The following is a 27500-nucleotide window of genomic DNA, read 5'->3' on the forward strand; positions in this document are numbered from 1 at the left end:
TTTTTTTGTTAAAAACTGAAGGAAAAGAAAAAAGAATGAAAAAATATATACACAGATTTAACTGATACGTAAGTAGCTATATACAATAAATGAATATGTGTGTAAATATGTATGATAAGTGAGGCAGAGATTGTGCTGGAGACAACGGGAAAAACAGTGATAGGCACAAAAATAGGTAATCAAATAGGGAAGGAGAGAGAGGATGAAAGAGGCAAAGAAAAATTTGCACTTGCCAAGAGAGTCTAAGGAGGCCATGCATAATAAAAACTCCTCTCACAGGCTATTATATTACCCGTGGAGGAGACATAAACAACACTGTGTGTGTGTGTGTGTGTGTGTGTGTGTGTGTGTGTGTGTGTGTGTGAAAGAGAGAGAGAGAGAGAGAGAGAGAGAGAGAGAGAGAGAGAGAGAGAGAGAGAGAGAGAAAGAGAGATTTTCAGCCAAGAGGTACAGTAGTACATCTACAGCAAGAAACTATCATGGAAATGGTGGAAGGGAAAAAAAAACACTTTCTGACACAAAGAACGTCAAGTCACACTGATGAAGAGAACGTCAAGTCACACTGAAGAAAGGAACGTCAAGTCACACTGAAGAAAGGAACGTCAAGTCACACTGAAGAAAAGAACGTCAAGTCACACGTTAGAAGAGAACGTCAAGTCACACTGAAGAAGAGAACGTCAAGTCACACTGAAGAAAGGAACGTCAAGTCACACTGAAGAAAAGAACGTCAAGTCACACTGAAGAAAAGAACGTCAAGTCACACTGAAGAAGAGAACGTCAAGTCACACTGAAGAAGAGAACGTCAAGTCACACGTTAGAAGAGAACGTCAAGTCACACGTTAGAAGAGAACGTCAAGTCACACTGAACAAGAGAACGTCAAGTCACACTGAAGAAGAGAACGTCAAGTCACACTGAAGAAGAGAACGTCAAGTCACACTGAAGAAGAGAACGTCAAGTCACACTGAACAAGAGAACGTCAAGTCACACTGAAGAAGAGAACGTCAAGTCACACTGAAGAAGAGAACGTCAAGTCACACGTTAGAAGAGAACGTCAAGTCACACTGAACAAGAGAACGTCAAGTCACACTGAAGAAGAGAACGTCAAGTCACACTGAAGAAGAGAACGTCAAGTCACACTGAAGAAGAGAACGTCAAGTCACACGTTAGAAGAGAACGTCAAGTCACACTGAAGAAGAGAACGTCAAGTCACACTGAAGAAGAGAACGTCAAGTCACACAGAAGAAGAGAACGTCAAGTCACACTGAACAAGAGAACGTCAAGTCACACTGAACAAGAGAACGTCAAGTCACACTGAAGAAGAGAACGTCAAGTCACACTGAAGAAGAGAACGTCAAGTCACACAGAAGAAGAGAACGTCAAGTCACACTGAACAAGAGAACGTCAAGTCACACTGAACAAGAGAACGTCAAGTCACACTGAACAAGAGAACGTCAAGTCACACTGAAGAAGAGAACGTCAAGTCACACTGAAGAAGAGAACGTCAAGTCACACTGAAGAAGAGAACGTCAAGTCACACTGAACAAGAGAACGTCAAGTCACACTGAAGAAGAGAACTTCAAGTCAAACGTTGACGAAGCAGCTGATAAATCCCTTTAACTCGCCGTGGGTTCGAAACCCACCCGTTCCCTAATGTGTTTACAATCGTATTATTACGATTTCGTGAGTCGTATTATAAATAACTACAGCATGAAAATACCAAATAGAGATTATTATTTGCGATTACTGAAGCTCATGGGTTTAGCGCTTCAAAGCGTACACTACATCCGACTTCTATTATCATACTACACTTCACTACAGTGATCAAGAGTTGTCATCCCATCTCGGTGGGATGACAACCTCGGTGGGATGGCTAACCTCCACCTGTGGGGTGGAGGTTAGCCTCCACCCCACAGGATGCCACCCACAACATTTGACTAGCATGCAGGTACCTGTTGACTACTAGGTGAACAGGGAATTAACTGTGACAACTCAGAAAGCAAGTTCGAGAGTTGGTTTTTTCAGTGTGGCCATATCCCATTACTGACTGCCTGATTAACCAGGCCTACAAAGCCATCAGGATACATGATGCAGAACAACTTTTTTCGGGGACAACGTTGGTTAAAAGTACAACTTCTAACCTAACAATATTCTGATGCTATGATGAAGTGGGACTCACCAGGGATGAAGAACCTGGTGGAAAGGACCTCAAAAATAGAAACATATATACCGTGAAGTGCATTTTCTTCGGTGTATATAAGCTGAGAGTTTATTCTAATCCCTATTTGAGGAATTAAAATATTTTTGACTGATGGTGAGCAGGTGAGATGCAGCCTTAATGACCCCCGTGTGGTGCAGAGGCTTTCAATCCACTTATTAGCCAACCAATAATCATCATCTACAGTGTTATCTCTGACAGGTAGAAGGCGAATAAAAAATATAGGACTTACCCACAATATTGAGCCTGACGGAGAGGACCTTGGGAGGGTGCGTGGACACCTGGCACTCGTAGCTGCCCTGGTCTCGACGCTGGGTATATTTGATCTGAAGTTTCCAGTTGTTGGGGTGTTCGAAGTTCAGCGAGTACCTAGACGTCGAAAATTTTAAGGAGAGACAAAAAATCTGCTTTAAAAACCAATAATGAAGACGAAGACTCAACATGCATGTGCATCATTTGGGAGTCCTTACTGTCGAAGCATTTCGCCTTCTCAACAGGCTTCTTCTGAATGATGGAGACAGCAGTTGTAGTGGAGAGGTAAACATGAGGTGATCAGTTTGGACAATAAGATAGCCAACTGTTGCACACGTGCCAGTCCTGTACTCCATTAACATTATGGAACAAAGACTGAAGTTACAGGAAGAAAAAGCTTTTACTGGAAGAGCTTTTCACGCTCTGTGAAGTTATGTCAATAAAAGTTCCTTCTGAAGCTTCTGCCTCTGTGTTCATTCTAGTTAACAATACGACAGTTCATGCAAAATATTTCACATAAAAATAAAGTCAGGGAGTAATACAATAGTGGTAGGAATTGAGTAATGTAAGGAATTAAGTTACCAGAGGATGAATAATGCTTTCATTGAAGTTTTTTTAAGTAATATATGTGTTACGCAGGCAGCTGCTTGTGGTTGGTTGATGGGAAGGAGTGGTGACAGGGATGGTAGCTGCTTGTGACTGGGTGGTGGGGAGGAGTGGTGACAGGGATGGTAGCTGCTTGTGACTGGGTGGTGGGGAGGACTGGTGACAGGGATGGTAGCTGCTTGTGACTGGGTGGTGGGGAGGACTGGTGACAGGGATGGTAGCTGCTTGTGACTGGGTGGTGGGGAGGAGTGGTGACAGGGATGGTAGCTGCTTGTGACTGGGTGGTGGGGAGGAGTGGTGACAGGGATGGTAGCTGCTTGTGACTGGGTGGTGGGGAGGAGTGGTGACAGGGATGGTAGCTGCTTGTGACTGGGTGGTGGGGAGGAGTGGTGACAGGGATGGTAGCTGCTTGTGACTGGGTGGTGGGGAGGAGTGGTGACAGGGATGGTAGCTGCTTGTGACTGGGTGGTGGGGAGGAGTGGTGACAGGGATGGTAGCTGCTTGTGACTGGGTGGTGGGGAGGAGTGGTGACAGGGATGGTAGCTGCTTGTGACTGGGTGGTGGGGAGGAGTGGTGACAGGGATGGTAGCTGCTTGTGACTGGGTGGTGGGGAGGAGTGGTGACAGGGATGGTAGCTGCTTGTGACTGGGTGGTGGGGAGGAGTGGTGACAGGGATGGTAGCTGCTTGTGACTGGGTGGTGGGGAGGAGTGGTGACAGGGATGGTAGCTGCTTGTGACTGGGTGGTGGGGAGGACTGGTGACAGGGATGGTAGCTGCTTGTGACTGGGTGGTGGGGAGGAGTGGTGACAGGGATGGTAGCTGCTTGTGACTGGGTTGTGGGGAGGAGTGGTGACAGGGATGGTAGCTGCTTGTGGTTGGGTGGTGGGGAGGAGTGGTGACAGGGATGGTAGCTGCTTGTGACTGGGTGGTGGGGAGGAGTGGTGACAGGGATGGTAGCTGCTTGTGACTGGGTGGTGGGGAGGAGTGGTGACAGGGTTGGTAGCTGCTTGTGGTTGGGTGGTGGGCATGAGTGGTGACAGGGATGGTAGCTGCTTGTGGCTGGGTGGTGGGGAGGAATGATGACAGGGGTGGTAGCTGCTTGTGGGTGGGTGGTGGTGAGGAGTGGTGACAGGGGTGGTAGTTGCTTGTGAATGGGTGGTGGGGAGGAGTGGTGATAGGGATGGTAGCTGCTTATGGCTGGGTGCTGGGGAAGAGTTGTGACAGGGATGGTAGCTGCTTGTGGCTGGGTGATGGGGAGGAGTGGTGACAGGTATGGTAGCTGCTTGTGACTGGGTGGCGGGGAGGAGTCGTGACAGGGGCGGTAGCTGCTTGTGGCTGGGTGGTGGGGAGGAGTGGTGACAGGGATGGTAGCTGCTTATGGCTGGGTACTGGGGAAGAGTTGTGATAGGGATGGTAGCTGCTTATGGCTGGGTGGTGGGGAGGAGTGGTGACAGGGATGGTAGCTGCTTGTGGCTGGGTGATGAGGAGGTGCCATGACAAGGATGGTAACTGCTTGTGGCTGGGTGCTGGGGAGGTGTCATGACAACGGTGGTAACTGCTTGTGGCTGGGTGGTGGGGAGTGGTGACAGGTGTGGTAGCTGCTTGTGGCTAGGTGGTGGGGAGTGGTGACAGGTGTGGTAGCTGCTTGTGGCTAGGTGGTGGGGACACTGTGAGTGCGGGGGATAGTGTGTGGTATGGAGATGAGAGTGGGAGGGTTTGGGGTGGCGAAACTGGGTGTAAGATAGAGGAAATAAGGATGGGATCGAGTGATGGTGGTAAGGGATGGAATTCAAGCCCGTCTTCCAACCCCATTCCACACACACACACACACACACACACACACGTACACACACACACCAAAATAAAGATGGTGTACAAAGCTTTAGGAAAGCTCCCGGCTAGTTGCTTACAATGGTAAAAGTTTTCTTATCATTTTTTTGGAGTTTTTATCCAAACAAGAGAAAGTTTTCTTCTTGGATGTGGAGAAAGGGTTGCAAGAATGGCGTAACCTGCAGGGCATTTTCCTTTTCTCTCACCTCTTTCTCCTTTGCCTTTTCTTAGTGATTTAATCACTTTATCACTTTTCCCATTTCTCCTTCCTCTCATCCATTTTCTCTATTCTCATCCCCTCATTTTTTTTCCTCTTCCTCCTCTTCCTTTCTTTTATTTTCATCCCTTCTCTTTCTCCCCTCTTCTCCTTTATTTCTTTCTCTTGTCGTTTCTCCTTCTTTATACTTCTCCCTATAACTCCTCTCCTACTTTTCCACCCTCCCTTTACTTCTCATTTTCCCCCTCTCTCCTTCATTTCCTCTCCTCATTCCCTTTCTTCTCCTCTCTTTCTTTCTTTCCAATTCTCTCCTCCCTCTATTTTCTTCTTCCTCCTTCCCCCTCCCCTTTTCCTCCTACATTTTCTCTCCTCCTTCCCACAAATCTTTCTTCTCTTCCCTCACTCTCTACTTTCTTTTCCTCACCTACCCTCCTCCCTCCTCCACTACTATCTTCTTCCCATGTCTCCACCTCTACCAAGCCCAGAGGCACAAACACCTCATTACTCTCTCATATTTCTTGTTCGTATGGCCGTCTCCAGCCCATCCCTTCCCATCCTCTTCCTCCACTTCATTTTCCTTCTCCTCTTGTTTTCCTTCTTCCTACTTTTTCTTCCGTCTCCCTTCTTCACCCTTCTCATATTTTTCTCCCTCTTATCCTCCTGCTTATTTCCGTCATCCTCTTTTACACTTCTCCCCTCATTCACCTCTGTCCTATTCTCTTACTAGTCTTTCTTCTCCCTCTCAGCTTTCTCTCTTTTGATATACTCCTTCTCATCTTTTTTCCCCATTCCCCTCACATCTTTGCTATCACTATCTCAGCCAACTTGATAATAGTAGATAGTTAACAAGTGAAGTAGTTGTAGATTTTCTGAAGATATAAGAGCCCATACCCTCGGTGTGGGCTCTAATATCTTCTATCTACTCTTTGTCTTCTTCTATCCTTCTACCCCCCCTCTCTCTCTCTCTCTCTCTCACTTTCACTAGCATATACATCCCTTCTTCCTCTTGGTCTTCCATCGGTCTTCCCTTCCTCTCCTTTCACCCTTATGTAAGAGAAAAAAACAGAAAATTAGTTTATGTGATGCTTGCCTTGGGAACTTATGTTAATTTCAACTCCGGTGATAAATCTCTCTCTCTCTCTCTCTCTCTCTCTCTCTCTCTCTCTCTCTCTCTCTCTCTCTCTCTCTCTCTCTCTCTCTCTCTCTCTCTCTCTCTCTCTCTCTCTCTCTCTCTATCAATCTATCTATCTGTCTATCTATCTATCTATCTATCTATCTATTTATCACTGTCTCTCCCCTCACTACCTTACTCTCCCTCCCACCCTCATCTCTCCGTCACTGTCTCTACCTACCTGGCGTCGTTACTATACGTGTGGAGGCCCCAAGTGAGCAGCTTGATCTTCTCCCCATCTCTTCTCACCCACGATACCTGCACCAAGGACACCTTCATTAATCATTTGTATCAAGGTTACCTTACTTAACACTTGTATCAAGGTTACTTTAATTATTACTTGTAGCAAGGTTACCTTTATACACGCAATAAAGTTATCTTAATACTTGTATCAAGGTAACCTTAGTAATATATGCAAGGTTACCTTAAATAATACTTGTCATAAAGTTACCTTAATATATACATGTAGTAAAATTGCCTTAATTAATACTTGTAGCAAAACTACCTTAACACTTGTAGTAAGGTTACCTGGATTACTACGTGAAGAGAGGTAACCTTACAACAGACTTGTAACAAAATTTCCCATATAGCTGTAGCAAGAGTGCCTTAATGAATACTTGTAGCAAGGTAACCTTGATAAATATCTTCAACAAGGTTACCTTAATTAATACATTAAAATAAACCTAATAAAAGCCTTAAAGGAATCTTTATTAACATTTATTACAACCATAATTTATATACACACACACACACACCCACACACACGCGCACACACACGCACACACACACACACACACCCACCCACACACTGAGTGAGCTAGATACCTCAAAGGCAATGGGGCCAGATAACATCTCCCCATGGGTATTGAGAGAGGGAGCAGAGGCGCTATGTGTACCCCTAACAACAATATTCAATACATCTATCGAAACAGGGAGATTGCCTGAGGCATGGAAGACAGCAAATGTAGTCCCAATCTTTAAAAAAGGAGACAGACATGAAGCATTAAACTACAGACCAGTGTCACTGACATGTATAGTATGCAAAATCATGGAGAAGATTATCAGGAGAAGAGTGGTGGAACACCTAGAAAGGAATGATCTTATCAACAGCAGCCAACATGGTTTCAGGAACGGGAAATTCTGTGTCACAAACCTACTGGAGTTCTATGACATATACACAGTAAGACGAAGAGAGAGGGGTGGATTGGCAATTTCTTGGACCATAAGAAGGCAAGACACCCAGTTCCACACGAGGTTGGTGCAAAAACTGGAGGACCCAACAGGGATAACAGGGAAGGCATACAATGGTCAGGAATGGCTTGTCAGGGAAGACAGCGCGAAGTTTCATGGTTACGTGGCAGGTGTCCAGATTGCACCTTTGGTGACCAGCACCAGATCAGTCCTAGGACCAGTGCTGTTTCTGGTATTTGGTGAACGACATGACGGAAGAACGGGACTGAGAATCTCCCTGTTTGCAGATGACGTGAAGTTGGGGATGAAGAATACACTGATTTCAAGGCCAGGCAGAACCTGACAAAGGGATCTGGACAGGCTGCAGACCTGGTCAACCAATTGGCCTTTGGTGCAATCCCACCAGTGAAAGTCATGAAGGATGGAAAGGGCAAGGCCGCAGACAGTACAGTCCCTAGGGTTTCAGAGGTACAAACCTCACTTCCAAGGAAAAGATCTTGGGGTGAGTATAACACCGAGACAATCTCCTGAAGCGCATCAACCAAATAACTGCTGCAGCAAATATGGGCCTGAAACCTCAGAACACATTCCGACATCTTAATTAAGGATGCCTTCAAGGAACGTACACCCGTGTATAATTGCCCATAAATTGGAAGTATAACGGCCAGTTTGGAACCCAAACACCTGGCCTGAAGAAACTAAGAAGAATGCTTGAAGGTTTGCAACAACTAAGTCCCAGAATAGAGGTAATGGTCCTGAAGGAGAGGTTGAAATCAACCTGACGACACTGGAGGACAGAGGAAAATCATTGAATTAACGACAAAAATTAAAACTGAGGAATTACAAGGTTTGGAACAAAGACAGGATGTTTTCCAGAGATTGGACGCAATAACAAGGGGACAAACAGTTGGAAGACTGAAAAAGACTCAGAATTGAATCACCAGGATGTTAAGTTTTAATTTCTTCAGCCAGAGTAGTCAGTAAGATGGAATGTTTGGGAACATCTAGTGGAGGCGGAATCCAAATTAACATAGCTTTAACAGTAATGATAAAGCTTCAATGCCTAAAAGTGACCTTAGTTAGCGATCAGTGAGGCGGGGCCAGGGCTCGGACTTCGACAACCTCAACTTATAAGTTAACAAGGTGAGTACACACACACACACACCACACACACACCACACACACACACACACACACACACACACACACACACACACACACACACACACCCACACAATTAACACACCTTTATATTATTTATAAGATAATATATATATTAATACTTAAAATTAATATATAATTATATACTCTATTATAAAAAAATATATATAAATTTATATAAATTTTGGTAACTGGCCTGCCATTGTAGCAGAACCACATTGAAAACGTCTTAACCCTAATTCAATCCTACCATAGAATAGGTGCAGCCTTAACTTAATGTACTTTAATGTCAGACAATTTACGGAAGGTGTTGGGAAGCTTTCAGTTGTTTCATTCTCATCCCTGTTTGGTTGCAACACCAGACGGGATGACCTTTTAATTTATTTTTGACGGGATAGAAAGAATCAATCGGTTCACACCAGACAAAGGATGATTAACCCTGTTTAGGTAACCTACAGACAGGAATTGAATCCCTGTTTGGTGCACACCAGAGGGAAATGAAGAATCCCCTGTTGTTGCACATCCAGACGGGATTGAGAATCCTGTTTGGTGCACTCGACAGGGATGAAGAAAGTCTGTTTGGTGCATTCCAGATGGGATGAATCCCTCTGGTGTGCATAAATTATTCCTTTTTGTCATGTAATTTTTTATTGATGCCTCAAGACGACCCTAATTGCTAAATGAAGCAATAACGATAAATTATGCCTGAATATAATTTTAATTAATACTTGAAGCAAACTAACCCTAATTAATATTTGAAGGTCACCTTAATGAGTGTAGTAGGAAAATCTTAATTAATACCAAAAATTAACTTTATTTAACACCAGTTTTGACATAATCATAAATTAATACATAAAAAGACCAATTAACACCTGTTTTAACATGATCATAATTAACATCTAATAATAAATTAACACCTGCTTTAACATAATCATAATTAATGCCTAAAATATTCAATTAACACGTGCTTTAACATTGTTATAATTAATGCCTTAAACACAGTTAACACCTCCTTTATCCCTTGTTTCAAGATAATCATCATTAATACTTAAAATTAATACTAATTCATACTCGTTGAAAAAAAAAATCGTCCAAATTTATACCAAATGGTAACCGTAGTAGGTATTAAAACAGTAATAATTAATACCTATAGGTAGCCTTAATTAATGTATTTAATGAGGTAATTTCAATTAATATTGATATTAATATTAGCATATTAATTTATTTTTTTTGTAGAAAGATAACGTTAATTCAAAGGTATTAACTGAGGAGGTAACCTCAATTAATACCTAGGGAAATTTAATACTCTCATTATCCATCATTAATACCTGAGGAAGAAAGCTGTATATATATGTACTATTATTATTTTTGTCATTGTTTTATTATAACTTTAATTATTATTATTATTATTATTATTATTATTATTATTATTATTATTATTGTTGTTGTTGTTGTTGTTGTTATTGGTATTATTATTATTAATAACATTATTATTATTATTATTATTATTATTATTATTATTATTATCACCATCATTATATTTATTAGCAAGCGTTGAAACCGAGCGAGAGCAAGAAGCGTTGGAGCAATGATATATATATATATATATTGAAAAAGAGCGATGGGCCTACCGTCTTATCTCTGAGCCTGTTAACACGACAGTTGAGGTAGGCAGTGGAGCCGAGCTGAGCAGTGATGTTGGTAATGTTTTCATAGTCTTGGAAGTAGGGCGTCAACTCGTGCTGGTCGCCGTGCAGCGAATGATCGTACCTGAAGACGTGGACAACACCCACAGAATTATTTTTATTGTTGTTGTTGTTGTTGTTGTTGTTGATGTAGGTGTTAATGTTGTTGTGCGTCTTGGTATTGTTGCTGATGTTGCTGTTATACTTATTATCATTATTATTATTGGTATTATTACTATCGATAAGTCTGTAAACTGATAAACCCATGGGTATCCTTTCGTAGAGCAAAAAGAGAGAGCAGAAGAGCAAGAGAGATAGAGAGAGAGATAGAGAGAGAGGGAGAGAGAGAGAGAGAGAGAGAAAGAGAGAGAGAGAGACAGAGACAGAGACAGAGAGAGAGACAGAGAGAGAGAGAGAGAGAGAGAGAGAGAGAGAGAGAGAGAGAGAGAGAGAGAGAGAGAGAAATCTTTTACTTGAAAATACAATGGTGTTTTTCGAGAGGTGTACTTGCACCTTCCAGTCATATATACATATACTTGGAAATAAGTGCAGGTATGTTTCATGTGGTTATTCGTGGGTATTTGCTCTAGAATATTAATATTTAAACGAATGTATTTCAAGGAGGTATACAGGAAAAGGTTTTAGGGTGTATAAGTGAATAAATATATTGGGGCTTTTATGGAAGTATATTCAGAAATATGCATATATATATAGACTCCACTAAATAACTATCGAGTTTGTACTGCCCATAATTTGATTTATATACGGCATTCCTATCATGTTTCAGACTTAGTTATGTTTCTTTCCATGATGGAACTGTTGGGTAAAATTATCTGGGCGGCAGCCCACCCCGGTGGGTGATTGCAAGAGCTGACATGGTTAAAGATCGCATTCGACATTTGGCCTGTCCTGAGTGAGTGCTGGTGTTGGGATAATCTGGTTTCCATAGGTTTGCCTGTCTGGCCAATGTTTCACTGTCCAAGTGTTTTTGAAAGTCAGATTTATATTGATTTTTTTTAGTGCCTCACGCAGGCAGAACAAATTGTCATTGTTTGGCAAGACTAGTGTATTTTTCCTGTCAGGCGCTTCCTTAGTTTCAGTCCTGTAGAAAGTCTTGTTAGCTGACAGCAGGGCCTTCTCAACAAAATCCCTGAGATATCTCGGTTTTGTGGCTACGTTAAATGTCTTGTTGATTTCATCTTCTAAATATGCATGACTGCAGATACGCAAAGCTTTCAGGAACATTGTAAAGAAAACACTCCTTTTAACCCTAGGTTCATGATTGAAATAATATATATATATATATATATATATATATATATATATATATATATATATATATATATATCTATATATATATATATATATATATATATGTGTGTGTGTGTGTGTGTGTGTGTGTGTGTGTGTGTGTGTGTGTGTGTGTGTGTGTATATAAATAATGAAATTATACACACATTTATAAGCAGCAGACTTGCAGTGTCTGGAGGTGAAATTCTATGACTTCGAAATAACACTGGGGTTAACAAAAGTCACAGTAGTTCCAGAAGTCGCTGTTACTTGGAGCAACTCCTATCACAGGACCTAGTGTGCCAAGCTCTGAATCTATTAAATGATGATGGTTTGATGGTGTTGATGGTGGTGTTAATGGTGTGGATGTTGTTGATGGTCTCGTCACACGCTTAAACTTTAATGATGACAACCCAGCGTATGAAGGCTTCGACAAAAGGTTTGTTTTCCAGCACACTGCATGCACATGTTGTACTAGTGTTACGAAAAGGCAAACGTTGCAGCTAAAGCTTTTACTGATTAGGTTAGGTTAGGTAAGGTTCGTCAGGAAACAGGAAAAGTTCTACTGACGCGGGTCTTAATCATATTATGATCCGATCCGCCGTTGGAGCTTTTTGTCATCTGACCGAAGCCTTCCGCTGGCTTACCAGTCCACCTTTTTAAAAATAAGGGATATAAGTTATGTAACGCTTCGCTACGTGTAGAACTTCATCAAGTCTTGACATGATAAAGTTCTACAATCAGCGATATGTTGTTGCAGCCTTACACATTTTCCGCAGTGTTTCTTAATCGTTCCACCAGGTGGAGCCTCATCTCTAACGTCGCAGTACTTCGAACTTAGATTTCTAGCAAAGGGAGGCACTGGACAGCAACTGAAATTAATCATGATACTTTTTTTGTACTTTTATGAGTTTAAACTTAATTTACTACCACTCTAAGGCTTTCAAATCGAACTTCCTAGCATAGTCATAGCATTAAAGCTCAACTTCCTAGTAAGTTTATGTCGTTAGTTTTTAACCTTTGAACATCTTTAAACCCTCTTTTAAGGTTGAAAATATCCTGTCAAGAATCTTAGGTAAACTTTCCAGTATCTTCATAGCGTTGAAAATAAGCTTCCTAGAGCATTAACGTTGAAATCAAACTTCGAAGCAACTTAGAGAAGTTGAAACTTATCTGCATAGCAACTTTAAAATATTTAAATTAAAATTCTTTGAAGTTTTACAGCCATTCATTTAAATTTCCAAGGAACCTTTAACTTCGAAATTTTTAACGTTAATACGTGGAAATTAAACTTTCTAGTAGCTGTTAAACATTAAAGTAAATGTTATAATACCTGTTAGTTCTTAAAACTTCACTTCAAATTATGTTTAAGATAGTGAAACGTGTCTTCGAGGTGATGGTACGTGTCTTCGAGGTGATGGAACGTGTCTTCGAGGTGATGGAACGTGTCTTCGAGGTGATGGTACGTGTCTTCGAGGCGCTGGAAGGCATCTTAAGGTTATGAAACTGTCTTCAAATTGCTGAAATGTGTCTTCGAGGTGTTGGAACGTGTCTTCAAGGTGTTGAAACATGTCTTCGAGGTGTTGCAACGTGCCTTAAAGGTGCTGGAATGCGTTTTCGAGGTGCTGGAACGTGTCTTCGAGGCGCTGGAAGGCATCTTAAGGTTCTGAAACTGTCTTCAAATTGCTGAAATATGTCTTCGAGGTGTTGAAACGTGTCTTCAAGGTGTTGAAGCATGTCTTCGAGGTGTTGCAACGTGCCTTAAAGGTGTTGGAATGCGTTTTCGAGGTGCTGGAACGTGTCTTCAAAATGCCGAAATGTGTCTTCAACACATGTTAAGAAAGTAGAAATTAATCTTCCGAGCACGTCGAGGACTGGAAGCAAACTTTACAGGTTAACTTGTAAAAAACAATCTTTCCCTCGAGGACTGGCCGAGACGAGAATTAAAACTTGTGTCTCGCACCTGAGTCTTTAGGTTGAAGATAAATGACGACACCGCTGGGGTCAGTTAGCTGCTGCTTGGGTGAGAGCCATTATCACGGAAGTTAAAACCAAGAGATGCATCAGTAACAATGGTGCACTATGTCTTCTAGGAGCATGAGTAAGAACCCTCATCAACAGCGCCATCAACATCATCCTCCAAATCACAATCAACACTACCATTAACATCACCCTTATGTTGCTATAAACGTTGTCCACATTATCATTAACATCAACAGCTCCTTCGACATCAGTACCACTATGAACATGGACACCATCATGAACCTAATTCTTAGCACCACCAAAAACAACACTATCAGCACCACCAACAACAACACCATCAGCATCACCAACGATAACATCAGCACCACCAACAACAGCACCATCAGCACAACAACAATATGAACTTACAGGAATTTAGAGCCTTTATCAAGCAACCTCAACTTAAAAAATATCGTTAAAAGTTACAAACCAACTTAATGAAAGAATCAGGTTTAGAAGATCTCTTTTCACACATTGCCTGAGGATCTTACTAACGCGGTTTGTGTATAGGCTATAGCACATTTTTGCCTCAAACTGTACATTTTCTGATTTTGTCTCTTGGTCAAAGCTACATGACCCATGCACCTTAGCATATGTTTTTAATATAATAAGGATACTACTACTACTTCTACTACTATTATATTAGTACTACTATTATTACTTTACTTTGAAAATAAGCATGCAGATGAAAAGCGAAATATAAATCTAAGAAACTGTATTAAGTCAACAGAATCAAAGAAATAAAGTTTGATATCAAATATTGGGTTCAGATAAAACTAGTTAAACAACAAAAAAATTATCCTGACCAAATCTAAAGAACTTCCCATCCATTCTGTTGATAGAATAAATATGCTTAATTTCGTCTTCTCAACTATAGAAACTAACTTTGCTAGCAAAATATCAAACTAGATTGCTTAGATTAGTTATAGCTTCAATGGAAGTTGCCAAAGCTTTTTTACTTGTACCCAATAATTTTTTTTGTTAGTTTCAGTATTCAATGCACTTGAAAGTAAAGAAAATAATATAGCGAGTTTATCACCATCCATATATAATAAAGCTGCCCATGCATTATCACGTATCATTGCAAATCTGTTATCATGAAACCAAAAGTATCCCTGATATATTTTCCAAAATCTAAAAAGGTAGTGATTAGGCTGAAATCATCAACCACAGAAGATACAGAAAGATGATATAGAAACAAATATACGTAATTATTACCAAACAAAATAATCTTAATCCTTGCAAGTTTGGCTTCAGGCATAAGGAAAGTATTTAAGATACTTTCATATAGATACCAGACAAATAGTTAACTCGAAATATTGAATATCTATGGGCCTTTTTACTGGTCTAAGAAAAACTTTGGGCACTTGAAACCCCATCTTTCTGCTGAGACTAGAACATTATGGAATCAGAAGCCATGCTCATATTTACATAACGTTCTACCTTACAGGTACAAGTGAGCATGTGACTATCAATAAAACTACCTTATCAAGCCAAACTATCAACATAAAGATGCCAGAGGCCCACTATAATTCATCGTCCGTAATAATGACCTACGAAATGCTTCCCAGGAACTTAAACCAATCCTATTTAGATATGTTATAATATATGTCATTTCAAATACACATCATATTATTCTCACCAATAATAACAACCAGGATCTTGTAAAGATTTTACAATAAACTTACATTATTGACTAGACCAACATGGTGTTCATGACTAAACCTAAAATTACTTTTATTTAATTATTTTACGTAAAAAATAAATAATTCACACAGAAAGACAAGACAAGGGAAAATTTATTAGAATATTATACTGACTGCAACCTGAGATTCAACACTCATATCAAATATATATTTAAGAAGTTTCAAAAATGTGGGTATTCAGTCAAAATTACGTTATGTTCCTCAAACATCATTATTCATTCTGTTCTACTCTCTGATCTACTCCTGCCTCAATTATGGTATCTCTGTTTGGAGATCTACAACAGAAAATTACTTAAAACCCATTGATATACAACAGACACCACACATCCCTCACGCACACACACACACACACACACACACACACACACACACACACACACACGCACACACACATATATATATATATATATATATATATATATATATATATATATATATATATATATATATATATATATATATATATATATATATATTGCAAAAGACGCGATTCCTAATAATGATAGAGATCTCCAGTGAATACTAGAAAGGACTGCCCTTCTAGCATCCAGCCTGTTACTTGGTTTTTGTAACAAGCAGTCAGTATCCTGGTCCAATTATCCATTAGAATTTAGTAAGATTCAATAGTGCTTCAGGATTACAACTGGTAGGCTACTAACTAAAGAGATTAAAATTTAAAAAGTTTATTAACAATTAAGTTGTCTAGGCGTATATTATCAAAGTAATTATAGTAATCAGTTGAATATAATATAGGATACAAGTTCCTACACTTCTCTCGTATACAGTAGTATTGTGCTGAAGGCACATATCATATCTTTATGGCTTTTAAGTACCGTCTGGTACATTGTTAACATTTAATAACATAATACTAATATATACAAGTAAGTTTGTATGCATGTGTGTAAGTGCTCTAAGTAGTTCGCTATGTCTCAAAACTCGACTAGACTTAACCAGTGACTGACTAAAAGTCCTCACATAAACTAACTTCTTGACTAACCTGGCAATCAGAACAGCTAGCTTGAACAATAAAACGACTAATAAGCCGAACAGCAATATAACCAGCAACAGCGACACAGAATCAGGAACAAGGAGATAATATAACGACACTAAGTAGGGACCATCTGCAGATCCTCCACAAAAGTCACAAAACTCCATACTAGTGAATCTAGGTTCAGCATTAGAAAATCCCCGACTGTGACAGGGCAGAGATACCAGTACAAATTAGGCCAGAAGCTACAGCTCAGGACCTGAGTTTCTCAGAGTGTCTATGCGACACACAACCTCAGTACAACGTCAAAAATCACTAAGTCTAGACTATTTTCTGTGAACAGAGTTACACAGAACCAACAACAAGAAAGCGACAGAGACGATCTTCCAACAAGGGCCCACAAGGTAGAGCAGTAGAGGGACCTCTTGCTAGAAGCAACGTCCAACCGACAATAACAAGCGCAGGCCAGCTAGACTCTCTCCAGGTGAGGTGTGATCATCCCTCCCCACTGATCACGTGACTCTCCATGGACTGCTGCTGCCCAGCAACACAGAGAAGCAGGCAGAGTAACGAGCGGAGAGAAAACACAGTAGTTAGACAATGCTGTCAGCTACTTAACGCTTCAACTATTACTCGGGTAGATAATTTCAAGTAGATCCTTCATGTGTTAGCCCAAATCACCGACCAGCATGTTTTAAATAAGTGACCCACTGATCAGATCAGATCGACTGGTCCGAACCCTCGACTGGTCCGAACCCTTGACTGGTTTCAAGCGGATTCGTTGGACAATAAAGCAGACTGTAAACGGATGGGGTTGTAGGCGCCCTTATCAAACACAAACAATAAATATAAATCAGGAACGTACACGGTAAGCTGTCCAATATACAAGTAAAGTTAGAAATAGAAATACAAATAGCTAGAGCTTCACTTAAGAAGGTTATTAATAGAATATTCAAGAGGTTGCTAGTAGAATTACAGTAAATCAACCATTCAAATCATTATGAAGCCCTGTGTAGTCTGCAGTCAATCAAACAAACGGGCTTCCACATGGATAAATTGTCATTTTTGTGGAAATTGGTGTCACGCCCCTTGTGCAGATATCCAAGAACTAGCTACAAGCAGTATTAAAACACGGTATGCCCAAATGAGATAAATCTGTGGACTAAAATCACAAGGGTATTAAAAGAGGATAACATCAAAGCTGCTTTCATAGACAGCCTGGAAGCTTTCTACAACAGATGGGAACATAAAAAGTCTGGGCTGAATGGTACTGCCCTTGATACTGGCCATGTAGTCAGAAACTGTAAGGCTGGAGGTGATGTCCTGGTAGTCAGTAAATGTGGGGCTGATAGTGCTGCCCTGGGAGACAGTAATGGTGAAGCTGGAGGTGCTGTCCTGGGAGACAGTAATGGTGAAGCTGGAGGTGCTGTCCTGGGAGACAGTAATGATGAAGCTGGAGGTGCTGTCCTGGGAGACAGTAATGGTGAAGCTGGAGGTGCTGTCCTGGGAGACAGTAATGGTGAAGCTGGAGGTGCTGTCCTGGGAGACAGTAATGGTGAAGCTGGAGATTTTGTCCAGGTAGTCGGGAATTATGCCCAGGAAGGAATACGTATAAATGACCTCATAGGGGACAGGAGCCGTAGTGGGGAAACAAGTGTAGTCAAAGATAAGATAAAACCAATATTGCAAACTAGAAATACCACAGGAAATAGCAAACAAGAGGACTCCACTAGCAATAGTGAGGATATATTACCAAAAACAACTGGTGGGAGCTCCATTGTTGGTGCTAGGGAGGATAGGAATAAGACAGGGAAACATGCACCAACAGGGAATACAGTCACAGAAACCCAAGGCAAACGGAAACCAAGCCTGTGCACATACTATGCACTTGGTATCTGCAGACATGGGAAATCTGGAAAAACAGACGGGACGTGCAACTATGACCACCCTAGAAAATGCCATGCCCATATGACAACAGGAAAATGCAAACTCCCTTCCTGTAAGCTTTTTCACTCTGAAATGTGTACCTCTTCAGCACAGGAAAGACTGTGCTGTAACTTAAATTGCCAGGCACACCACCTAAAGGGGACAAAAAGATACAAAACATCCAGGCCATGGGAAAACCTGGGTAGCCACAGCCACTCAAGAGGGAGAGGTTTTTTAGTGCCAGGAAGGAAAAAAAAAACTGGCAGGAAATGGCAGAAATCGTACACCAAATACAGTCATTCCTGGAGTGGAACCACAGTCGATGGCCTCCACTCCAAACCAACAGATACAGATACTAATGCCGGAAAAAAAATCCCTTTTTCCCCCAGTACCAACAATACCACCAGTCCGATGACATTGTTCTTTGCAAATATACAGGGTCTAAAGCCAGCAACAAACAACAAAATACCTTTCATCCGTGGACTGCTTGCAGAGGCAAAGGCAATGTTCGCGGCTTTCACTGAGACCCACGTAAAGGATCACTTGGACAACGAAATATGGATCCCAGGTTACAACCTATACAGATGTGACAGAGTGAACAGGCAAAAGGGGGGGTTGGCCTGTACATTGCAGAGTCACTTGTTTGCACAGAACTGCTTAATGCCTCAAATGATGTAGTGGAAGTTTTAGCAGTAAAGGTCGAGAACCAAAACCTAGTCATTGTGGTAGTCTACAAGCCTCCGGATGAAACATCCCAGCAATTCCAGGAACAGCTGTTAAAAATTGACCACTGTCTGGAAAATCTTCCAGCTCCTGCACCCAACATCTTGCTCCTGAGGGATTTCAACTTAAGGCACCTAAAATGGAGGAATATAGCAAATAATATTGTTGCAGTAATAACACCAGGAGGCAGCTCTGATGAAAACTCACACTCACACGAGCTTTTAAATCTCTGCACAAAATTCAATTTAAACCAGCAAATAATAGAGCCTACTAGACTGGAAAATACACTAGACCTCATCTTCACTAACAATGATGATCTGATAAGAAATGTCACCATATCAAAAACAATATACTCAGATCACAACATAATTGAGGTTCAGACATGTATGCGTGGAACCCCAGACCGACATAATGAGACTAGTCACGAGGGAGCATTCACCAAATTCAACTTCAATAACAAAAACATAAAGTGGGACCAAGTAAACCAAGTCCTAACCGATATAAGCTGGGAAGATATACTAAGCAACACAGACCCCAACTTATGCCTAGAACAGATTAACTTGGTGGCACTCGATGTATGCACAAGGCTTATTCCTCTAAGAAAAAGGAGGAGTAGATGTAAAATAGAAAGAGACAGGCGCTCCCTTTACAGGCGACGGAAAAGAATAACAGAGCGGCTAAAAAAGGTCAATATATCTGAAATGCGTAGGGAGACACTGGTCAGAGAAATAGCAAGCATCGAACTTAAGCAAAAGGAATCTTATAGGAGTCAGGAATCGCGGGAAGAACTAAAAGCCATAAATGAAATCGAAAGAAACCCAAAGTATTTCTTCTCCTATGCCAAATCAAAGTCGAGAACAACGTCCAGTATTGGGCCCCTACTTAAACAATATGGGTCCTACACAGATGACAGCAAGGAAATGAGTGAGCTACTCAAGTCCCAATATGACTCAGTTTTTAGCAAGCCGCTAACCAGACTGAGAGTCGAAGATCAAAATGAATTTTTTATGAGAGAGCCACAAAATTTGGTTAACACAAGCCTATTCTATGTTATCCTGACGCCAAATGACTTCGAACAGGCGATAAATGACATGCCCATGCACTCTGCCCCAGGGCCAGACTCATGGAACTCCGTGTTCATCAAGAGCTGCAAGAAGCTCCTATCACGAGCCTTTTCCATCCTATGGAGAGGGAGCATGGACACGGGGGTCGTCCCACAGTTACTAAAAACAACAGACATAGCCCCACTCCACAAAGGGGCCAGTAAAGCAACAACAAAGAACTACAGACCGATAGCACTAACATCCCATATCATAAAAATCTTTGAAAGGGTCCTAAGAAGCAAGATCACCACCCATCTAGAAACCCATCAGTTACACAACCCAGGGAAACATGGGTTTAGAACAGGTCGCTCCTGTCTGTCTCAACTATTGGATCACTACGACAAGGTCCTAAATGCACTAGAAGACAAAAAGAATGCAGATGTAATATATACAGACTTTGCAAAAGCCTTCGACAAGTGTGACCATGGCGTAATAGCGCACAAAATGCGTGCTAAAGGAATAACAGGAAAAGTCGGTCGATGGATCTATAATTTCCTCACTAACAGAACACAGAGAGTAGTCGTCAACAGAGTAAAGTCCGAGGCAGCTACGGTGAAAAGCTCTGTTCCACAAGGCACAGTACTCGCTCCCATCTTGTTCCTCATCCTCATATCCAACATAGACAAGGATGTCAGCCACAGCACCGTGTCCTCGTTTGCAGATGACACCCGAATCTGCATGACAGCGTCTCCATTGCAGACACTGCAAAGCTCCACGCGGACATCAACCAAATCTTTCAGTGGGCTGCAGAAAACAATATGAAGTTCAACGATGAGAAATTTCAATTACTCAGATATGGTAAACACGAGGAAATTAAATCTTCATCAGAGTACAAAACAAATTCTGGCCACAAAATAGAGCGAAACACCAACGTGGGAGTGATCATGTCGGAGGATCTCACCTTCAAGGACCATAACATTGTATCAATCGCATCTGCTAGAAAAATGACAGGATGGATAATGAGAACCTTCAAAACTAGGGAGGCCAAGCTCATGATGACACTCTTCAGGTCACTTGTTCTATCTAGGCTGGAATATTGCTGCACACTAACAGCACCTTTCAAGGCAGGTGAAATTGCTGACCTAGAAAATGTACAGAGAACTTTCACGGCACGCATAACGGAGATAAAACACCTCAATTACTGGGAGCGCTTGAGGTTCCTAAACCTGTATTCCCTGGAACGCAGGCGGGAGAGATACATGATTATATACATCTGGAAAATCCTAGAGGGACTAGTACCGAACTTGCACACGAAAATCACTCACTACGAAAGCAAAAGACTTGGCAGACGATGCAACATCCCCCCAATGAAAAGCAGGGGTGTCACTAGCACGTTAAGAGACCATACAATAAGTGTCAGGGGCCCTAGACGGTTCAACTGCCTCCCAGCATACATAAGGGGGATTACCAACAGACCCCTGGCAGTCTTCAAGCTGGCACTGGACAAGCACCTAAAGTCGGTTCCTTACCAGCCGGGCTGTGGCTCGTACGTTGGTTTGCGTGCAGCCAGCAGCAACAGCCTGGTTGATCAGGCTCTGATCCACCTGGAGGCCTGGTCACAGACCGGGCCGCGGGGGCGTTGACCCCCGGAACTCTCTCCAGGTAAACTCCAGGTAAACTGAATAATATATAAATGTTACATCCTAACTAATAATATTACTAAGTCAAATAATAATATAAAACAATGTATTTACGATTTAGCTAATATCGCAAATATAAGCAACTTAAAATTATATGATCAGGTAATATACATTACATACATTGTGACCCATTCAGGGGTCGCAATAACACACACACACACACACACACACACACACACATATATATATATATATATATATATATATATATATATATATATATATATATATATATATATATATATATATATATATATGTCGTGCCGAATATGTAAAACTGGTCAGGTAGAAAAACTCATTTAAAATTAAGTCCTTTCTAAAATTTTCTCTTATACGTTTAAAGATATATTTTTTTTCATTAATGCTGATGTAAAAAATTATAATTTTGCACCAAAAGGAACTTAGAAAACTTACCTAACCTTATTATAACAAAAACAATTTATTTTAGCCTAACCCAACTAAATATATTTTAGATTTGTTTACAATAATTTAATATTAAACAAACACAGTGAAATATATTTTTTCGTTAGGTTCAGAATGATTTTGGCGAAATTATTGCATACACAAATTTTCGCTTGTCCTGTATGGCAAGATGAGCGTTGCTATTTAAGCCAAGATCGCAAGTTCTGCCTGTTCGGCACGGCATAAATATATATATATGTATATATATATATATATATATATATATATATATATATATATATATATATATGTATATATATATATATGTATATTATATATATATATATATATATATATATATATATACATATATATATATATATATATATGTCGTGCCGAATAGGCAGAACTTGCGATCTTGGCTTAAATAGCAACGCTCATCTTGCCATATAGGACAAGTGAAAATTTGTGTATGCTATATATAAAATAATTCTACCTAACGAAAAAAATATATTTCACTGTGTTTGTTTAGTATTAAATATTGTAAACAAATCTAAAATATATTTAGTTGGGTTAGACTAAAATAAATTGCGCTTGTTATAATAAGGTTAGGTAAGTTTTCTAAGTTCCTTTTGGTGCAAAATTATAAATTTTTACCTCAACATTAATGAAAAAAATATATCTTTAAACGTATAAGAGAAAATTTTAAAAAGGACTTAATTTTAAATGAGTTCTTGCTAATTGACCAGTTTTACATATTCGGCACGACATATATATATATATATACATATATATATATATATATATATATATATATATATATATATATATATATATATATATATATATATATATATATATATTTCTTAATGCAACCACGAACAATGGTTTTTAAGCAAATAACAAACTGCGATTGGCCGTGATGGAACCAGTGTTATTTTATCCCTCCTCGTGGGAAGCAAGTAAAAGTCCACGACTCTCTAACCACTGAGTCATCAATCTTTCAAGCATTATTTATATTATTATTATTATTATTATTATTATTATTATTATTATTATTATTATTATCATTATTATTACTATTATTATTATTATTATTATTATTTTATATTCACTCATTAATCAGGCAACAACCTTAGCAAACAGGAAAACAGATACTCAAATTCTCGAGCAATGATGACCTAGTTATTTTCGAAACTCCTGGTCTTTTTTTTTTCTCTCTCTCTTTTTCACCTTAATAAATGAGTTGTTGTGCAGAAGTAAGCGATACATCACTGTTAATGGCGCATATACCTTGGCACACTTCGCTAAGTGGTCCAGCGCACGCTGCCTGCTGGGTTACAAAGCTGTCTGTTGAATCGAGGGGTACAGGGAGAGGAGGCAGCAGAGAGGGTTTTTGAACATATTTCAAAAATTAGGCTCTTTGTTTCATGGGCTGTTAGTTTCCCTTGCAGTTAATCTCTGACTCTCTCCCTCCCTCCCTCCTTCCCTCCCTCTCTCTCTGTCTCTCTCTCTCTCTCTCTCTCTCTCTCTCTCTCTCTCTCTCTCTCTCTCTCTCTCTCTCTCTCTCTCTCTCTCTCTCTCTCTCTCTCTCTCTCTCTCTCTCTCTCTCTTTCTCTCTCTCTAATCCAGTTCCCATCTCACTTCTCTACCCTCGTCCCCATTCCCTGTATTCTCCCTTGTCCTTTTCATTTCTTCTCCCTCTATCCTTCATCCTTTCCCCTCCATCCCATCCACCATAACCTCCCTCCTCTCCCTCCCCTCTCATTAATCTTTCCCTCTCTAATACGAATCTTCTATCCCTTCCCACCTCTACTCCTCTTAAATCCACCCTCTCCTCTCTCTCCCTTCTCTCTCTCTCTTACTACCTTCTCTTCTTCGTCCCTCCCTTCCCTCCCTCACACACTCCCTCTCTCAAGCCACCTGGAAAAACAATAAAAATTTTGCAGTTTTCTCTCAGGTGTATTCAGAGTGTGAGCGCTTTGTTGGAGGGCTAAACTGCATTACCCAGTGTGCTATCCCGGGGCCCAGAGTTCGAAAAAGGTGCCAAGTTTGGAGAATAGTGCGGTAATGAGGCGAGACAAGTATTGGACGTTCTCTCTCATTGTCTTACCCACAATCAGCTTCTTAGAAAATGAAATTTTGTGAAGAAAATTGACGATACACACTATATATATATATATATATATATATATATATATATATATATATATATATATATATATATATATATATATATGTATATATATATATATATATATATATATATATATATATATGTATATATATATATATATATATATATATATATATATATATATATATATATATATATATATATATATATATATATATATCTACGTTTATTGTCTTCCCTGAGGATGAGGGGTCCCCACATATATATATATATATATATATATATATATATATATATATATATATGTATATATATATATATATACATTTCCATGGGGAAGCGGAACAGAATTCTTCCTCCGTAAGCCATGCGTGTTGTAAGAGGCGACTAAAATGCCGGGAGCAAGGGGCTAGTAACCCCTTCTCCTGTATATATTACTAAATTTAAAAAGAGAAACTTCAGTTTTTTCTTTTGGGCCACCCTGCCTCGGTGGGATACGGCTGGTATGTTGAATGAAAGAAAATATATATATATATATATATATATATATATATATATATATATATATATATATATATATATACATTATATATATGTATATATATATATATATATATATATATATATATATATATATATATATCTATATATATATATATATATATATATATATATATATATATATATATATATATATATATATATATATATATATATATATATATATATATATATATATATATATATATGGACTGGGGACTCCTCATCCTTAGGGAAGACAATAAACGTACCTTGACAATGTGAGAAATCACGAAAGCACTTGGAATTTCACTACTCTTTCACAGTGGGTTTTGTTTTGCATATATATATATATATATATATATATATATATATATATATATATATATATATATATATATATATAATATACCGAATATGTCAAACTCGCGATTTTGGGCTTAAATAGCAACGCTCATCTTGCCGAATAAGACAAACAAAAATTTGTGTATGCAATAATTTCGCAAAAATAATTCTGAAACAAGCTAAAAAAATATATTTTGTTGTGTTTGTTTATTATTAAATTATTGTAAACTTATCTAAAATATTGTTAGTTGGATTAGGCTAAATTAAACTGTGCTCGTTAAAATAAGGTTAGGTAATGCATTCCAGAACCCATCCTAAATCAGAACCTAAATTCAGAAAAAAATTCCCACAAAGGACCCTGCACGAAATTAGATAAGAAGCAACATAATTTTTTCGACGTCTTGAAGCAACTAAGAAGTGTTCTGCTGTTATTTGAAACTCGAAGAAATTAAAAATAATTGAACACTGAGATATCACTTCACAGTCACATCCGAAATTACACCAGACCTATTATGATACGAGTGGGATGATCGAGGTCTTGTCAAACACGGCTTAAATTCTTCCCATATTTTATTACTCATAAATGAAACTAATTTGTATAATCCTAAACCATTTATATCAAAATCAAAATTATTTATTATGAAGCTTGATTCAATTATATTTTTCTCAACCAATGACCTGCTTGGTACAACTTACTCGGCATTTTGAAAATCAATTGGATGGTTAAAATCTCTCACATTAATAAGCACAGCAACAGATTCCTGTCCAGGTCAAACGCCATATTTATGTAGCTGTAAGTTCAAGTTTTATTCCAGTATGACCGTAATATACTTTAATATTTTATATTCCATTCAAAATATATTTCACAAAGGAATATAATCAAAACAGAATCATTGTAGAATCCTTCTGTTTACTTCTCCTCCTTCCCCTCACTTCCCCACCTTTAATTTCCACTTCCCCCACCACCTAGCCCCAAAACTAAAAATCACCGTCATTCTTGCTGAGAGCTGGTCAAGTTGGTGACTAGACTTTGAAGCAAACTTAGGAGTGTCAACAAGTCAACAGAAGCTGAGGAAAGTTCAGTAAACGACGGCTTACTGTGAGGTGATGGGTGGTAGTTGTGAGGTGATGAGTGGTGGTTGTGAGGTGATGAGTGGTGGTTGTGAGGTGATGGGTGGTGGTTGTGAGGTGATGAGTGGTGGTTGTGAGATGATAGGTGGTGGTTGTGAGGTGATGAGTGGTGGTTGTGAGGTGATGGGTGGTGGTTGTGAGGTGATGAGTGGTGGTTGTGAGATGATAGGTGGTGGTTGTGAGGTGATGAATGGTGGTTGTGAGGTGATGAGTGGTGGTGTAAGGTGATGAGTGGTGGTTGTGAGGTGATGAGTGGTGGTTGTGAGGTGATGGGTGGTGGTTGTGAGGTGATGAGTGGTGGTTGTGAGGTGATGGGTGGTGGTTGTGAGGTGATGGGTGGTGATTGTGAGGTGATGAGTGGTGGTTGTGAGGTGAGGGGTGGTGGTTGTGAGGTGATGGGTGGTGGTTGTGAGGTGATGAGTGGTGGTTGTGAGGTGATGGGTGGTGGTTGTGAGGTGATGGTTGGTGGTTGTGAGGTGATGAGTGGTGGTTGTGAGGTGATGAGTGGTGGTTGTTAGGTGATGAGTGGTGGTTGTGAGGTGAGGGGTGGTGGTTGTGAGGTGATGGGTGGTGGTTGTGAGGTGATGAGTGGTGGTTGCGAGGTGATGGGTGGTGGTTGTGAGGTGATGAGTGGTGGTTGTGAGGTGATGGGTGGTGGTTGTGAGGTGTTGAGTAGTAGTTGTGAGGTGATGAGTGGTGGTTGTAAGGTGATGGGTAGTGGTTGTGAGGCGATGGGTGGTGGTTGTGAGGTGATGGGTGGTGGTTGTGAGGTGATGGGTAATGGTTGCGAGGTGACTGTAGGTAGCTGTTTTACTACGGGATGTAGTTGTGGGTGATGAGAAGTGGTTGAAAGGTGATGGTTGTGAGGTTGATGGCAGGTGGTTGTAAGAGAGTGATGGTAAGTGAATGTGGGGAGGTGATGGAAGGTGGTTGAGGAGTGGTGATAGATGGTTGTAGGATAATGACACATGGTTAAGGGGTAATAGATGTATGTGGGGTAATGATAGATGGTTTTGGGGTAATGGTAGGTGGTTGTTAATGGTGATGTGGGCAACAACAACATTATTTCAACCCTGTCTGCCCCAGAACGTGCAGTAATTATATTCTGGTGAGTTCCTGGACGGGTTAACGTACAGCCACACACACATCAGGGCTGGTCATAACACAGGCCGAGTTCGGTCACTGCATAACTTCCTGGGTTAATGTATTTGGGGATATCCAATACCTCCTGTATACACA

At 40.0% G+C, this 27500-nt stretch overlaps 1 protein-coding gene across 1 annotated transcript in view; it reads right to left on the reverse strand.

The window, feature by feature from the left end:
• The window catches only part of LOC128688105 (opioid-binding protein/cell adhesion molecule-like), a 360262-nt gene that overhangs the window by 49396 nt on the left and 283366 nt on the right, over positions 1-27500 (reverse strand). The window contains exons 4-6 of the mRNA XM_070086636.1: positions 10276-10414; positions 6474-6550; positions 2449-2585 (exon numbers count right to left, since the gene is read on the reverse strand). Of these exons, the coding sequence (XP_069942737.1) occupies positions 2449-2585; positions 6474-6550; positions 10276-10414 (353 nt within the window). The remainder of the gene's footprint in view (positions 1-2448; positions 2586-6473; positions 6551-10275; positions 10415-27500) is intronic.

This window comes from Cherax quadricarinatus, chromosome 19 (assembly GCF_038502225.1).
Source record: "Cherax quadricarinatus isolate ZL_2023a chromosome 19, ASM3850222v1, whole genome shotgun sequence".
Taxonomy (NCBI): domain Eukaryota; kingdom Metazoa; phylum Arthropoda; class Malacostraca; order Decapoda; family Parastacidae; genus Cherax; species Cherax quadricarinatus.